This window comes from Acartia tonsa, chromosome 7, assembly GCF_053477335.1.
Source record: "Acartia tonsa isolate MP-2025a chromosome 7, ASM5347733v1, whole genome shotgun sequence".
Lineage (NCBI taxonomy): Eukaryota > Metazoa > Arthropoda > Copepoda > Calanoida > Acartiidae > Acartia > Acartia tonsa.
In genome coordinates, this window is record NC_137266.1 from 52,453,143 (window position 1) to 52,470,012 (window position 16,870).

A 16,870-nucleotide genomic window follows, 5' to 3' on the forward strand; every position below is an offset into this window, starting at 1 on the left:
TTAGCTGTTAAGGCTTTTATTGTAGATTCTCTATCTCTTAGTTTTTTCAACTGATTTCTTTGAATTTCAACAATTTCAGGCAGTTTGAGAAGTTTACTCTTTGTGTTGATGTTAAATTGTCTTCTGGTTAAAAACTGGATCTCTTTTTAGCATGCTTTTTGAAACAGCATTAGATCTTCTCTTGCCATTTCTGTTGATTGTTTTTCTAGAATCGATAAGGAGAATTTGACATACTCAGAAGCAAGTGTGATCATTGTTTCTGATAAAGGTCTCTGTTCCCAAAATTTTGGACGTTTTTTGTAAATGTTATTTTTTCCTTCAGAAATCTTACTTACTTTGAAGTCATAATATCTGCTCAGATCAATATAAGAAATTTGTTTATTTTCTGACTTGTTTAGTGAATGAGCAGCTTGGGTATCATGAATATGATTTAGATTTATTCCATGCTGAAAATATAATGTCAAAGCATTGTTGTCTGGGTCATGGATAACCTGTTAAAAAAAGACATTTAGTTCTGTTAATCAACTACTAAAAAAAGAAAAAATTAACATTTCAATGAATTTAAGTTGTTTTTACCTTAAGAATTTTATCAGATTGCAGAAGATCTCCAAGTTGTCCCTCTGATAGTAAGCCTGGGTTAGTTAGAACATCAAAGAGAAATATATTATTGTTCCAAGTGCACATCTGAACAAGTGTTAGTTTGCCTGTACGACCAAGACCTACTCCTTCACAATCAAGACCAACTACTGCCTTAGATACATCATCAACAGCATCATCAAATAATTCCTAAAAGTTTTCATTGAATTAACCAGATTTTATGACATAACATGATTCAAACTTAATTCCAGGTAAAATAAGTTCCAACCCAAAGATTTTTTAATTATAAATACCTGAATAATTTGTTTACAAATTTCTGTTTCAACTATCACTGTGACAGTTTGATTAGTTTTAGTATTTTTACTTTGATCATAAGTTTGATATATTTCTTTGATATATATTTCACGAATCATTGTGATAATTTCAAGTTTTTCACCTTCATTTTTATCTGCTAGCTGTGCTTGCATGATGGTCATTAAATGTTGAACTTGAAAAGCAAGTTTTCTCATTCGGTTGTCTCGTAATGGTCGAATTGTTGGAGGTTGTGTTTCCTTAGGAAACTTTGGAGTAATTGTATAAAGTTTTCTATGCTGAATCAGTCCCATAGGGATCATTGAATTAAGTATGCAAGTGTCATATAATGGCAGTGATATAATTTCGTAAAGCTTGAAGATTTCATTAAATTTGGTCTGAAAGTCATTGGCAACCTAAAAATCTTATATTAATATGTGAGAGATAAAAATTTAAATTTTTTTAGGAGATAAATACAAAAACAAACCAAATCAATCTAATTACTGACTGTCTTGAATAAAAAAGAAATATTATCTTCCATGTCATAAATAATCTAAACCTTTAAGACTTGCTCTGCTTCTAAGAGTTCTCCAATTCTACCTTCTGTCATCAAAGCAGGGTTTGTCTGCAAATCAAAAAAGAAAATACTTTTGTTCCATGTACATACTGTAAGGGTTTTGCTAGGATTGTGGTAGTTTATACTAACTGCTGCTTTTAGCTTGTCTGATTTTGCATCATCAAAAATTTCCTTAATAGAAAAATATGTCTGTCTGTGATTTTTAGAAGTGTTAATTAATGCATTTTTATAATCATTTTTAACTAAAATAATTAACATTTTAAATCTGGTAATAATCACTATCCTGATAGCTTCAGGTCCTCATCAAACAGGCTAGAACCTTATTTTGTACATTATCTTAATAATTACTGGAAATTAAAATAAAAAAATTTCCAAACCTAAGATTTAAAAACTATAAATACCTGAATGATTTGTTTACAAATTATTTCTGTTTCAACTATCACTGTGATAGTATAATCAGTTTTAGTATTTTTCTTTTGGTTGTTTTCATATTTGTCCATTGATTTAATTTGATTAATATATTGTTCCCCAATCATCATGATAAATCCAATTTTTTCATCTTCATTTTTATCTGTTAGCTGTGCTTGCATTATGGTCATCAAATGTTCAACTTTAAAAGCAATTTGTCTTACTTGTATTTTTTTTAAAGGTCGCATAGGTTGGAATCGTTTTTTCTTATGAAACTTTGGAGTCTCGATGCCAAAACTTGTACAAAGATCTTTATAAGTAATAAATCTAATAGGGTCACCCTTGCTATTTAGGGGACCTTCCATGAAATTTACTAAGTTAGTGTCATAAGCTGGCTTTACTATTATTCCATAATTCTTGTAAATTTTATTGTCTTTGTTAAAGTGATGGATAACCTGAAAAATCTTATATTAACATGGGAGAGTTAAATTTTACAAAATGTTTTTAGAAGACAAATAAAAAAATAAAACTAATCAATCTTACTACCAACTGTCTAAAATAAAGATGAAATTTTTGACTTTTTTCTCATATCATTAATATTCTTTACCTTTAAAACATGTTCTGCTTCTAAGAGTTCTTTAATTTTACCTTCTGTCATCAAAGAAGGGTTTGATAGCAAATCAAACAAGTAAATAGTTTTGTTCCATGTACATATTGTAAAGGTTTTGCTAGGATTATGGAAGTTTATACCAACTGCTGCTTTTAGCTTGTCTGATTTTGCTTCATCAAAAATATCCTTATTAGATAAATCTGTTAGTTTTTATGATTTTTAAAAGTGTGAATCAATAAATTTTTATGATTTTTCTTAATTGGAGTTATTGTCTTATAAATTATCTTAATTATTACTGAAAATTTACAAAACATTTGCAAACCTTAGATTTAAAATCTGTTCATACCTGAATGATTTCTTTACAAATTTCTGTTTCATCTATCACTGTGACAGTACCATCAGTTTTGGTAATTTTCTTTTGATTGTCCTCTTTAGAGTTTGACCTAGTATTAAAGTTTTCCTTTTCGTTTTCTAAATTTTCATCTGTTGTTATCTCTGATAAATCTTTATCATTTTCACATTTTAGAAAAGTTGATATCAAAAAATGCTTCTGATTTGCCATGATCATTTTTTCTTTCCTAGTTTGGTCTTTTGTTTTCATTTCCTTGATATAGTTGAATCCCATATTTGTCATTATTTCCTGTTTTTCTGTTATGCTTTTATCAGCTAGCTGTGCTTACATAATTGTCATCAAATGTTCTACTTGAAAGGCAAATTTTCTCACTTTTCCATCTGTAATGGTCATATAGTTGGAGTTTGGAATCCAAATGCCAAACATTGTACAAAGATTTTCATATTCAATGAATTTGATATGTTTTCCATTACTTCTTTTCAAGGGACAACCATCCACGTAATTAAATAAGCCAGGATCATACAATGGCATTGTTATTATTCCATACTTCTTGTAGATTTGATTTAATTTGATCTTAAAGATATTAACAACCTAAATTTTAAAATCTGATATCAACATGCGGAAGACAAAAACAAAAAATAAACCAATCAATCCAATTACTGACTTTGAACTTTTTTATATCATTAATAGTCTTTACCTTTAAAACATGTTCTGCTTCTAAGAGTTCTCCAATTTTACCTTCTTCCATCAAAGAAGGGTTTGTCAGCAAATCAAACAAGTAAATACTTTTGTTCCATGTACATATTGTAAGGGTTTTACTAGGATTATGGTAGTTTAAACCAACCGCTGCATTTAGCTTGTCTGATTTTGCTTCATCAAAAATATCCTTAATAATAGAAAAATATGTTATTGTCTTAATTATCATGATGTTTTATTAGAAATATATTAGTTTTTACATCTGGAGGTTATATATACAGAACTGTAATATGTATACTATATATTTTCACTATCCTGGCAGATCATCAGCAAATTGACTTAACTTATTATCTTTTATATTATGTTATTATTACTTCAAATTTCTAAACCTAAGATTTAATAACTTTAAATACCTGTATGATTTGTTTACAAATTTCTGTTTCAGCTATCACTGTGATATTATCATCTATTTTAGTATTTTTCCTTTGATTATTTGCTTTAGATTTTGACAGAGAAACAGTGCTTTTCTTGTGGTTGTTTTCATTTTTGTTTATTTGTTTTATTTCTTTGATACTTTGTTCCCTAATCATCATAATAAAATCAATTTTTTCATCTTCATTTTTATCTGCTAGCTGTGCTTGCATTATGGTCATCAAATGTTCAACTCGAAAAGCAATTTGTCTTACTTGGTATTCTTGTAATGGATATAGAATATTTGAACGTCGGAACCTAGGGAACTTTGGAACCTCAATGCAAAAACTTGTACAAAGTTCTGTATAACTAATGAATATATTTGGTTTTCCTATACTATTCAAAGGACCTTCCATAAAATTTACTAAGTTAGTGTCATAAGCTGGCTTTACTATTATTTCATAATTCTTGTAGATTTTATTGTCTTTGTTAAAGTGATGGATAACCTGAAAAATCTTAAATTAACATGGGAGAGTTAAATTTTACAAAATGTTTTTAGAAGACGAATAAAAAAATAAAACTAATCAATCTAACTACCAACTGTTTAAAATGAAGATAAAATATTTGACTTTTTCCCCATATTATTAATAAACTTTACCTTTAAAACTTGTTCCGCTTCTAAGAGTTCTCCAATTTTACCTTCTGTCATCAAAGAAGGGTTTGATAGCAAATCAAACAAGTAAATAGTTTTGTTCCATGTACATATTGTAAAGGTTTTGCTAGGATTGTGTAAGTTTATGCCAACTACTGCTTTTAGCTTGTCTGATTTTGCATCATCAAAAATATCCTGAATAGATAAATCTATTCAAACCTTTTAAATTTATAATGTGAAATTTAGGAATCAATCTCGCTCCACAACGAATAAGCAAATCTTAATAAAACTTTGTTGGAATATGTAAAATGTGAACTTATTTAATCCCTGAATCTAATTCAGCCATATATGTTGAATAGGAGACCAGAAAATAATGAAAAGTTAAAAATCTAGGAATTGATAAAGCACCCCAACCAAAATGCAAATCTCAATTAAACTTAATAGAAGTATTCAGAATTAAAACTTTTTTAGTCTATGAAAATTTCAGCTGTCTAAATTGAATAGGAGTCAAGAAAATCATGAAAACTTTAAAAAATAGGAATCAATCTAGCACCTCAAATAATCAATGAATCCTAATGAAACTAAGTAAAAATATGGAGAATATAAACTTATTTAATCCCTGAAAATTTAAGTCGTCTATTTTGAAAAGAGGCTGAGAAAATTACGTTTCCCCCAAAACGTTTCAGATGGAGAGACATACGGACATTTTAAATTAAAGAGTAGCTTTGCTACTAAAAACAGGAGCCAATCATAAAATTGAGATAACCTACAAACCATTTAATACTTTTTTTTGAAATTTGTTAACATGTAAATCAAATTAGGTTTCGTGGAGGTTACCCAACCCCTTTTTTTACATTACTAAAACAAATTGGGGGACATGTTTTTAAAAAAATTGCATAACACCACAAAAGGACCTGTAATATATTCCCTGATGAAGAAAGCCCAATCGGTTCAGAATAAAAATATCTAATTAAAGTTGCTCTCTGGCAAAATTTTCCAGGGTTAAATGCTAATGTAAATTTGTCTAAAATTGAACATGTAAACTTCGGTTATTGCTAGTTTTTAAAAAGGGGGGGGGGTAGTTTTCCCATAACATAATCCCATAAATATCCCAGTTATTCATTAAAGTTTGATCCTGGAGAAGTTACATTTTAAAGAATTAAAAAACATTAAAATTTTAATGAATTCTGAACCTGTACTATTTGTTTGCATTCTCCTGTATCCAGAATTATCCGAACATTTTCTGTTAAATTCATTGTTCACTTGTTTGAGTTTCCATAGTCATAATATTACTAATCTTTAAGCTGTACTCCTTATCTTTACATGATTCACGTGTAAGCACAGTAATGTGCAAGTTCATTAGTAGCCTAACAATAACATGATAATAATGTCGTGTCTATTTCTTTTATGATCCTTAAGAACCAACAACATCGAATTATTTTATGCTTTAGTTGAAAAAAATAACTAATATATCCTTATTGTAAAGTTAAATGATCTTTGTATATCTGTCTGCACCGCTGTCGAGCTCTAGAGACATCTATGAGCCTAGTCGCTAATCCTTATACTAAAGTAACAGGATGTTTGTATGTGTGTCTGTGTTTGTATCTGTGTGTCTGTACCGAAGGATCTCGCTAACCGCTGAACCGATCGGGTTCTCCATAACAGGGTAGCTTCTCATAGGTCCCGGGAAGGTTTATAACTATTTTGGGGGAGGGTACCACCACCCTCCCAAGAGAAATCACAATAAAATCAAAAATAATAAATATTTCCGCTGCATAGTGTCGCTAGCATAGTCGCGCTACGTAGTCGCGCTGCGTAGACGCATGAATTTTACAATTGAAAACATAGACAAGTTATTTCTCAAATTGGATATTTAAAATAAAAAAAAAACATTTAAAGGCCACTAGAGGCCTCTAGGGGCGTAGCCGCTAGTAGTATGTAAAGTAACAAAATACTCAACATTATCTTGAAGCATAACATAAAATCATATAAATCTAGCTTAGTTACTTAAAGGAAGCCTGCAAGTAATACCACTGCTGAAAGACTGCCACAAGTAGACCAAATACCCCAAATTTGAAGCCTTCAGCTTCTATAACAAAAAAGTTCAAGGCATTTTAAAATGACATTTTATGTACTATGAAAAAATTTGAAAGAATTGCAATGCTCATGTTGAAAACTTTGAAATTAAACTACGTGGCCTAGAAACAAAATTATAAGCTAATTTTTGGCATAAATTTAGGTTTCCAGTAACTAATTATATTTTTACAATAAAAATAACCATTTTTATAGTCAAAATCATTTTAAAAAATTAAGTTTTACTTGCGTTGTACCGAATGTAATGTAGCCAATCAGAAGGCTGAAACAGCTTAACAACCAATCACAGCTAAGCTTGTATTAGTTTACCCCTTTGTTTCCGCTATGATTTTCGTTTAAAAATGCAATTTAAATCGAATTTTTTTCATAGATTTTGACTATGAAATGTGGTGTTTTTATTGTAAAAATGTAATCAGTTACAGGCAATCTAAGTTTCTGACAAAGATAAGGTTATAATTTTGTGTCTAGGCGACGTAATTTAATATTGTTTTTTCTTTTATGAGCATTGGAAATCTTTCAAAAATTCCATTGTACATAAAATGCTATTTTGAAATGCCTAGAACTTTTTGTTATTGAAGCTGAAGGCTTTAAATTTGGGGTATTTGGTCTTCTTGTGGCAGTCTTTCAGCAGTTAAAGCGTGTTATTTCTTGCAGGCGTCCTTTAAACTATTAACATACTTAGTCATAGAGGTGTTTCGTTTAGATATAACAACTTGCCTAATTGTTCTAGAAAGTATTATTCCCCAAATCAGATGAATTATGTTTTAAATAGACTTGCTGACTTTCTGCTAATGATTATATAGTTGCTACACTTTCAAAATTTTATCTTATTACTAATGGAATAGTCTTGTAAAGTCTTGACTAAGTACCTAATGACTAAGGCTATAAGTTATTGACGTAGGAAATATATATTTGATCAGAGCTGAATCCTTAAATCATTTTGGTGGTGCGCCGAATTTCAGCCAATCACAGCGGGGCATATCATATAATGCTGTGCTGTGATTGGCTATACTTAAACGTTTTATTCAGCTCAGGTGAATAAACTTTTGAGTATAGTCCCTTTCGTGGCAACTCCTCTTAAAGGAGTTTCATTGAAGTAGTTTTTTAAAGGTTATATAGGGTGGGTTATATTAGGTTAGATGAATGCCCCCCAGAATTAGGTTAGAGCCCCACGCAAGGGCTAGAAATGGGAGAAAATCTACTGTGAAAATACGACGAAACACCCCTTATGAGGCGTTGTCACAAAAGGGACCATACCAAAATGTTTTTATTTATGTGGATTAACTTTATGTGTGGTTAAAAGATAACAAATACTTGACAACAGAGGCGTGTTAATACAACCAATGACAATTGTTGAATGTTCTTCCACCCTCCTGCTATCAGACATTATGTCTCTCGAGTAACCAACCAGTCAAATACGCTTATTAGGTTAAACAGGTCTTAGTTATAACCAAATGCATAGTAACCACTGAACCGTTATAGTTCTCCTTTAAAGTGAAGGTACAGGAAGGTTTTTAACTATTTTTTGGGAGGGTATCTTCACTCTTCCATTAAAAGATGACCCCCTACATCCAATTTTTGAAAGATCAAATTGAAAATTGGGGGTTGAGGTTGTCTTTTCCCCATCCTGACTTAAGTGCCCCTAGAGGATTCTTGCTTGTTATTGTTGCACTACTTATGAACATAAATTCTGCCAAAAAATCCCTTTTATTGAATATGGACCATTTCCTTTCCCACCTCTCCTTCCTGTGGCATTATTGATATAGGAACTTGTTATGGCTGCGCTACTCATGAACAAATTATCCTTTGTTTAAGGAAATTACCAGTTAGGGATGTGAAAAGTATGGAAGTTGAGACAATAACTTTAAGAAAAACTTCAGGCAAAAAAATTCCTTTAAATTGTGTACGGACCATTTCCTACCCCCCCCCCCTCCCCTCCTTTCCTTCCTTATTTAGAGTTAAAACCGTAAATGGTCATTCAAAGTATAAATGAAAAGAAAAAAGAAAAAATAATTAACTAATTGACGAATGTATTCCTAAATACTCCTTAGCAAATTTTAATTGTTTTGTCCGCTAGTCCTCATAATAAAGTAACATGATGTCTGTCTGTTTTTACTAAAGGATCTCGCTAACCACTGAACCAATATGGTTCTCTATTACAGGATTGCTTCTTATATGTCCTAGGAAGGTTTATAGCTATTTCGGGGGAGGGTACCACCACCCTCTCAAGAGAAATTGCTAAAAAATAAAAACACCGCCCTGCGGATATTTTGGTAAAATAAAAAAAAACATAACTAACACCATCTGGCGATGTACTAAATATTTGTGGTAAACAGCTGATATTAACATAGATTGAAAAAAAAACATTTACATACCCCTAGAGGCCTCTAGGGTCGTAGCCGCTAGTAGCTAATAAACTGCTTAAAATTATATATCGGTTAACAACATTCAGTATTTATATAAGTCAGTTGCAGGTTTATGGCTATTCAGCAGAAAATATTTATGATTTACATCTACTATAGAAAATGAAGACCATTACGCATGGACGGACGGACCGACCATAATTATCAAAAGTTATTGCTTTTGAAAATAAGATAAGGGTAGGCGTGGGGGGGGGGGGGGGAGGTGTTATATGGCACAAAAAGAGGGATTTTTTGCAACAATATTCAGATACTGAAATGGACATGGCTATCTTTGCTAAAATATTCTCCAACTTTACAAAGAAACAGACTAACAATGAAGAGATTGAGGTATCTATCTATCTATCTGTATGTCTATATGTTTATGTATCTGTCTATCTATCTATATGTCTGTGTTTTTATCTATCTTCTACATGTCTATATTTCAATCTGTCTATATGTCTACAATTCTATTTAACTATGGCTATCTTTGATAAAATATTCTCCAATTTTACAAAGAAACAAACAAACAATGAAGAGATTGAGGTATCTATCTATCTTTTTATTTGTATCTTTATATCTTCCTATCTATCTGACTGACTATCTTTGCTGATATTAAAGAACAGACTGAGATATCTGACAATCTTCATTCTACATGACTTTCTGTCTATATATGTCTGTTTATCTATTTATCTATCTAACAATATTTATAACCCTAGTCTTGGTATCTACTAGTCTGTCTTTATAATAGATTTAATCTCAAATTAATTTACTTTTCATACATATTGGATTACCATTCTTGAGACTACTTCTATTTTGATTTATCTAAGTTTTACTCCCCCCCCCCCTCTTCCGGAATAGGGTCAATAATATGATTTTTGCAATTATTTTGTCTATCTAACTTAATTATACAATTCTATCTATCTAATTTTCCAACAACTCTATCTCTCTATCTTCTAATTTCTCTGTCAATTTTCTTTTTTAGATGTATAAAATAATTTGAATATATTTAATAGTTTGAGAATCTTTGGCACGACTACGCAGATATAACTCCAGGTTAAAATACATTTGAACAAGGACGATAACATCTATAAAAGTGAAGCTCTGAATACTATTTCCCCTGTCATTTATCGGTCAGTTCCCATCTTTATGTAGCTATACATGATTTTTTAGTATGGCTGAGAATTGGTTCTAATCCAGCGGATATTATCGGTTTCGAAGCCGTACTGGAAGTTTTTTTTCCATTCAAGAAAATTTAGAGATATAACGATTTAAAATCAATACAACAATTCTATCATATATCAGTTAAAATACGAATTCTGCTGTTTCGCGAGAATGACAAGAAAGGGCGAAGGCTACTGTTCGACTCTGAGGCTGTTCAACGAATTGTCCTACCCCAAAATGAGTCTGCTAACGAAGGTATAAAGGTTATTTCCAGATGTGGCTTTAATAGCTTACATTTTTTTCTATTGATATCGCAAGTAAAAGAAATAAATTTAAACTTTTTATTGACGCATTTCAAAAACATAGCTCAAAGGAATTTTAAAAATTACTGTTCTATGCAAACATTATAAATAATTTTTAACTATCTTATTAAAAACCTTTATATCAATGATATATTTTTAAAAGCGAAGCTTTTCTATAATTAGGGTCGGTCCGTCCGTCCGGAACGGATAGCTTTTAAAATTTATTCAGGCATTTGAATGGGGATTCCTATAGTAGTTAGGTACGATTTAGAAAGCGTTGCAACTCTATAGTCATTACCAGAATGTCCGTACGTCCATTTTAAACATGTTGATTTTTTTTTCTTTTTTAACAACTAATTTTTATGTGTTCTAATTATCCGATTGATCTGAATTTTGGTATACTGATTCCTGAGACAACAAAGTACAATATTATAAGCAAAGCAACTCTATGATCAAGTACTAAAAATGTAAGTATGTCCATAACCATTACTCTGTATCTAGCATTTTTTCAACAAATTTACTTACAATTTTGCTTCGACTCTTATACATTTATATTCTGATTATTCAGTTCTGACACTATACAAGTGTTAATGTCCGTTTGTCCTACCGTTTCAGTGTTTTGCTTTTATAGATGTTGTCATCCTTGGTTTATATTCAAATAGCAAAAGTGACCAAAACAGACGTATAATGGATATATCAATCTTTTTTAGAAGCTGCGCTTTTTTAATATCCTTAATTCTATATATTTGAAAATGATAGAATCATCTGATAGATTTAAAACTTGTTTAGATGGAAACGACACAATATATACAGAAGTGAACGATGGATATGCCTTCACATATCTTCCTATACAACCTGACGTTAAGGTATATAGTGTAGCTGGACAAAGTCAGCCTTGTGACGTCATAAAACTATCGATCTTTTTTAGGGGTTTTCTTTACCACTTCTCTCATCTCCCTGATTTCATACTCTTTTATGAAGGTTTTTTGTATCACTTTGTATCAATATCTATCTATCCATTTATTCAGTTATGCAATTTTATATCTATCAATGGTGGATATGCTTTCACTTATCTTCCTATACAACCCGACGTTAAGGTAATTGTAGAAAAGTTTTCTTCTTACTTCTATCTATCCATCCATCCAACTATCTATCTCTATTACCCTGTCCCGTTTTAGAAAAATTTTGTTAAAATTTTTGCCCCCAGCCATAATATGGTTTATTTATGCGAAATAATGACCCATGCAAAAAATTTTGTGAACAATACCCCCCCCAAAAAAAAATTACCCCTACCTTGGGGGTGCCGTAGGCACCCCCAACGATTTTGGGGGGGGGGGTATTTACCCCCCCCAAACCATTTTGGGGGGGTAATTACCCCCCCCAAAATAAATGTTCTTTAAAAAAAAATTTTGGGGGGGGGTATTTACCCCCCCCAAATTGAATGTTCTTTAAAAAAAAATTTTACTGATAGTTTATTTTAGGATAGGTTATATTGGTTTAGGTGATTGCCCCACATGGTTAAGCAATTGGCCCCCCGCAGGGGCTAGAAATAGGAGAGAAGCTTGTGTGAAAAAAACGAAGAAACGCCCCTTAAAGAGCGTTGCCACAAAAGGGACTATACCCCAATATAGTCCAACCAGTTAAAACAGTTCTTAACCATGATAACAAAAAATTTAATAGTTTGATCATGTTTTATTTGCTTGGGCCTTTATAAGGGCTAAAACCATCCCGGGGATCTATGATGTAATTGTAAAGCACTGAAGATTTCATAAAATAGATACCTAACTAAATTAAATATTTCATTAAGTAATGAAAAAGAATTTCTATAGGCGATTTCTTTTGGGAGGATGTCAGGGTGTCTCAAAACTAGTTATAAAACTTACCAGGACCTATAAGACGCTTCACTTTAAAGTATAATCATATTGGTTCATTGGTTAGTGAGTTAATTATTGTATTTTTATGTTCTAAAGAATGAGATACTACTATATATTTGAATAGTAGTGGCGCCCTTAGCATCTAAGAACTCGTGTTTTCTAAAGGGTAAAAAGGGAGGAGAAAAATAGCCTAAAACCACTCAAAGGATTGACCTATAATAGTGTGGAACCATCATGGGATCTATGTGAAGCTTTCCTAAAAAGGAGAACTCAGTATTAAAAGTAATGAAATCTGAAGCTATAGTCAAATAAACCTTACTTACTACTTTATGTTATAGGATAGTACTTATTAACTTAATAGATTAGGTAGGTGCTTTTTTTACATAATTAAATTACCCCCCCAAAAAATTATACCCCCGGGGTATATTAGTTTGGGGGGGGTAATTACCCCCCCCAACAGATTTGGGGGGAGTATTTACCCCCCCCAACAGACTTTAGGGGGGGTAATTACCCCCCCCAATCAAATTTTTCCCCCGGGGTAAAAATTTTGGGGGGGGTAAAAAAAAATTTTACCCATTTTACCCCCCCCCAAACACAAATTACCCCCCCCCTAAAATTTTTTACCCCCCCCAAACAAAAAAAGCTTGGACGCCCCTGGTACAAGCACTGCAAAATTTGCAAAATTTGCAAAAAGACCTGTTTTTAAAGCTCTTGTACCATCTCAATTTTAAAGATTTTAAAAAAATTTCAATTCTAGTGTGTCAAAATAAACCTGAAATTTACCCAAAAAAATGGGGACAGTCTCAATTCTAACATATGAAGGACAAAGGTGTAGCAAGTAATCTTTCAAAGTAAAAACTGCCAGATTTCATACACAAATAATAGGGTTGGGCCGGATTGGATGGATACAGATATCCGGCTGATCTATAATTCTGGATATTAAGTATTTAGGTTTATATTGACACACTAGAATTGAAATTTCATAAAAATCTTTAAAATTGAGATGAAACAAAAGCTTTAAAAACGGTCTTTTTGCAGATTTTAAAAAGTTTGTACCATCTCAATTTTAAAGATTTTTACGAAATTTCAATTCTAGTGTGTCAATATAACCCTAAATACTTGATATCCAGAATTATGAATCAGCCGGATATCTGTATCTATCGATTCCAGCCCAACCCCATTATTTATGTATGAAATCTGGAAATTTTTACTTTGGAAAATTACTTGCTACACCTTATTCCATTATATGTTATAATTGAGACTGCCCCCATTTTTTTGGTAAATTTCAGGTTTATATAGACACACTAGAATTGAAATTTTGTAAAAATCTTTAAAATTGAGATGGTACAAGAGCTTTAAAAACAGGTCTTTTTTGCAAATTTTAAAAACTTTGCAGTGCTTGTACCATCGCAGTTTTTGCATTACAGAAAAAATATTTTGCATGGGTCAATATTTTGCATAAATCAACTATATTATGGCTGGGGGCAAAAATTTTAACAAAATTTTTTTAAATCCGGGACAGGCTAATCTCTATGTGTATCTACCCATCTATCTACCTATATCTTCCTATACAACTCGACGTTAAGGTATACAGTTTTAAAGTTAATTAAAGTTTTACACTTTTCTTTTATGGAGTTTTTTTTTATCCATATGTATAACTAACCATCTATCTATTTTTCCATTTATCAATTAATACAATCTTATTTCCATCTATTTATCTTTATTTTTATACATATATCTATCCATTCATCCATCCATACATATATATATCCATCTATCTATCTATAAATCTATGTATCAAACTATCTATCTATAAACCTTTCTATCAATCTGTCTATGTATCTATCTATCCATCCATCCATCTATCTAACTATCCATCTATCTATATATCCATCTATCTATCCATCATTCTATCTATCCATGTATCTATCTATCCATCTATCTATCCATCTATCTATCTATTTATCCATCTATATATCTATCTATCTATCCATCTATTTATCTATCCATCATTCTATCTATCCATCTATCTATCTATCTATTTATTTAATACTTATATTTGCGATTACTTTTATTTAATGAAATCTTCCAATTTTTAACATTTACAAAACGGCCTGCTGTATTGCATCAAGATCCATGACAGATCTATATAGGAAATAAATGTCTATAAATGAGCTCAAGTTTTCCAAAGGTCAGATGTTAAAAACTCATACTGATTCAATAATCAATAATAAACTCTCAATGACCAGAATGATAAGACCAATTATTTTACTCTATGAAGAATAAATTAAATTTTTTATTTCATGTTGCTATTCAAATCATATTGAAGTATTAAATTTCTATTCATAAAAGAGAAAATTTAAGTTTATAATATAGTAAATCAAGGAAAACTATGTTTTAATGTAATATGATACTAGCGACGCGCCCGAATGTGTTCAGATATTAAACTAAAATTTAACATTTAGCTAAATAGTTTAACCCTTTCAAGACGATAATTTTAAACAAAAAAACATTGGGATCCTAAAATATTTTAAAGAAAGAGACAAAATTATAAATACGGTTTTAAATAAAAATAATAAAATTAAAATAAAGACGGAAGAAAAGGGAAGTGAGAGAGAGGGACATTAAATCTTTAAAAATGATGAATAAACGAAACTATAAAAGTTGTAGTAATTTTTATGAGTAACTTGATTTGTAGTACGGTTCGGAGAGAGAGAGAGATTGAGGGATAGGTCAATGGAAGAAATAAGATTAATAGTCGGGGATAGGTCAATGGAAGAAATAAGATTAATAGTCGGGGATAGGTCAATGGAAGAAAAATGATTAATATTCGGGGATAGGTCAATGGAAGAAAAAAAGTTAAAAGTCGGGGATAGGTCAATGGAAGTAAAATGATTAATAGTCGGGGATAGGTCAATGGAAGAAAAATGATTAATAGTCGGGGATAGGTCAATGGAAGAAAAAAGGTTGATAGTCGGGGATAGGTCAATGGAAGAAAAATGATTAATAGTCGGGGATAGGTCAATGGAAGAAAAAAGGTTTATAGTCGGGGATAGGTCAATGGAAGAAAAAAGGTTAATAGTCGGGGATATGTCAATGGAAGAAAAGAAAATTAATAGTCGGGGATAGGTCAATGGAAGAAAAAAGTTTAATAGTTGGGGATAGGTCAATGGAAGAAAAAAAGGTTAATATTCAGGGATAGCTCAATGGAAGAAAAAAAGGTTAATAGTCGGGGATAGGTCCATGGAAGAAAAAAAGGTTAATAGTCGGGGATAGGTCAATGGAAGAAAAAAAGATTAATAGTCGAGGATAGGTCAATGGAAGAAAAAAAGGTTAATAGTCGGGGATAGGTCAATGAAGAAAAAAGATTAATAGTCAGGGATAGGTCAATGGAAGAAAAAAGATTAATAGTCGGGGATAGGTCAATGAAAGAAAAAAGGTTAATAGTCGGGAATAGGTCAATGGAAGAAAAAAAGATTAATAGTCGAGGATAGGTCAATGGAAGAAAAAAAGGTTAATAGTCGGGGATAGGTCAATGGAAGAAAAAAGATTAATAGTCGGGGATAGGTCAATGGAAGAAAAAAGATTAATAGTCGGGGATAGGTCAATGGAAGAAAAAAGGTTAATAGTCGGGAATAGGTCAATGGAAGAAAAAAAGATTAATAGTCGAGGATAGGTCAATGGAAGAAAAAAAGGTTAATAGTCGGGGATAGGTCAATGGAAGAAAAAAGATTAATAGTCGGGGATAGGTCAATGGAAGAAAAAAGGTTAATAGTCGGGAATAGGTCAATGGAAGAATAGGGTTAATATTCAGAAGTGAGATAACGTAGAATATAATTTTTTAGGTGGTGCCTGCACCACCGATTCACTAGTCCATCTATATATCTATCTATCTATCTATGTAGATGTTTTGTGAGATGATCCTTGGATCTGTTGCTATATCTTGCCAACCTGGAAACCTGAAAATCCACAATTTTGGTAACCAACAAACTCATAGATTTTTGACCCCAAAGGGATAATGAGGTGTAAACCTTTCTATTGTTTTTTTTTAAAGGGATGACATAGCCACAACAAAATAGCCTAAAACGTGACATCATCTAGTTATGTAAAATATTGTCATAATTCCGTCATTATTTCCTAGTGTACATTTTTTTTATTCTTTTTACTTTTAGTTTGTGCGCCTATCAAATGCTTTGCTAAAGTCAAGAAGAAAATAATTAACACACAAATACATTTTCTTAAAATTCTAGCATTACTTGGTAGGGAAGGGTCATTGGAATGTAAACTCTAATGGTACCCAAAATATATTTATATTTTATTCTCTTATTTTTTGGCTTATAAACTTTAGGTACTTTTTTAGGCGCGGGTAAAACAATTATGTGGAGTAGTATTTTTCAAGCACCAAAATTATCCAGGAAAATACTTTAACTATTCAATCTAAGG

General features: G+C 31.4%; 2 protein-coding genes across 2 annotated transcripts; one reads left to right on the top strand and one right to left on the bottom strand.

The window, feature by feature from the left end:
- Window positions 1-146: 146 nt before the first annotated feature.
- On the bottom strand, window positions 147-5,888 carry LOC145323978 (uncharacterized). Its single transcript, XM_080166606.1, has 11 exons — window positions 5,788-5,888; window positions 4,601-4,789; window positions 3,945-4,448; window positions 3,533-3,721; window positions 2,830-3,426; window positions 2,481-2,669; window positions 1,867-2,328; window positions 1,448-1,636; window positions 891-1,304; window positions 577-786; window positions 147-491 (listed from the first exon to the last, which is right to left on the bottom strand). Exons 5-11 carry the CDS (start codon window positions 3,115-3,117, stop codon window positions 147-149), a joined length of 2,097 nt encoding a protein of 698 aa, XP_080022732.1. The 5' UTR covers window positions 3,118-3,426; window positions 3,533-3,721; window positions 3,945-4,448; window positions 4,601-4,789; window positions 5,788-5,888.
- Window positions 5,889-9,330: 3,442 nt separating this feature from the next.
- LOC145324621 (folliculin-interacting protein 2-like) lies at window positions 9,331-16,855 on the top strand. The gene is made up of 6 exons (XM_080167202.1): window positions 9,331-9,438; window positions 10,104-10,143; window positions 10,393-10,506; window positions 11,343-11,419; window positions 16,333-16,405; window positions 16,788-16,855. Exons 1-6 carry the CDS (start codon window positions 9,367-9,369, stop codon window positions 16,853-16,855), a joined length of 444 nt encoding a protein of 147 aa, XP_080023328.1. The 5' UTR covers window positions 9,331-9,366.
- The last annotated feature ends 15 nt before the right edge of the window (window positions 16,856-16,870 follow it).

What these genes read in the sequence shown, in the direction of transcription:
- LOC145323978 (XM_080166606.1), bottom strand. Translation starts at nt 3,117, where the DNA reads ATGACAAATATGGGATTCAACTATATCAAGGAAATGAAAACAAAAGAC. An exon ending in TTTGTAAAGAAATCATTCAG is followed by an intron (nt 2,670 to 2,829) that starts GTATGAACAGAT and finishes TTATCTAATAAG; the next exon opens with GATATTTTTGATGAAGCAAA. An exon ending in AAGCAGAGCAAGTCTTAAAG is followed by an intron (nt 1,305 to 1,447) that starts GTTTAGATTATT and finishes TAAGATTTTTAG; the next exon opens with GTTGCCAATGACTTTCAGAC.
- LOC145324621 (XM_080167202.1), top strand. Translation starts at nt 9,367, where the DNA reads ATGGACATGGCTATCTTTGCTAAAATATTCTCCAACTTTACAAAGAAA. An exon ending in CTAACAATGAAGAGATTGAG is followed by an intron (nt 9,439 to 10,103) that starts GTATCTATCTAT and finishes TATATTTAATAG; the next exon opens with TTTGAGAATCTTTGGCACGA. An exon ending in CCTGAAAATCCACAATTTTG is followed by an intron (nt 16,406 to 16,787) that starts GTAACCAACAAA and finishes GTACTTTTTTAG; the next exon opens with GCGCGGGTAAAACAATTATG.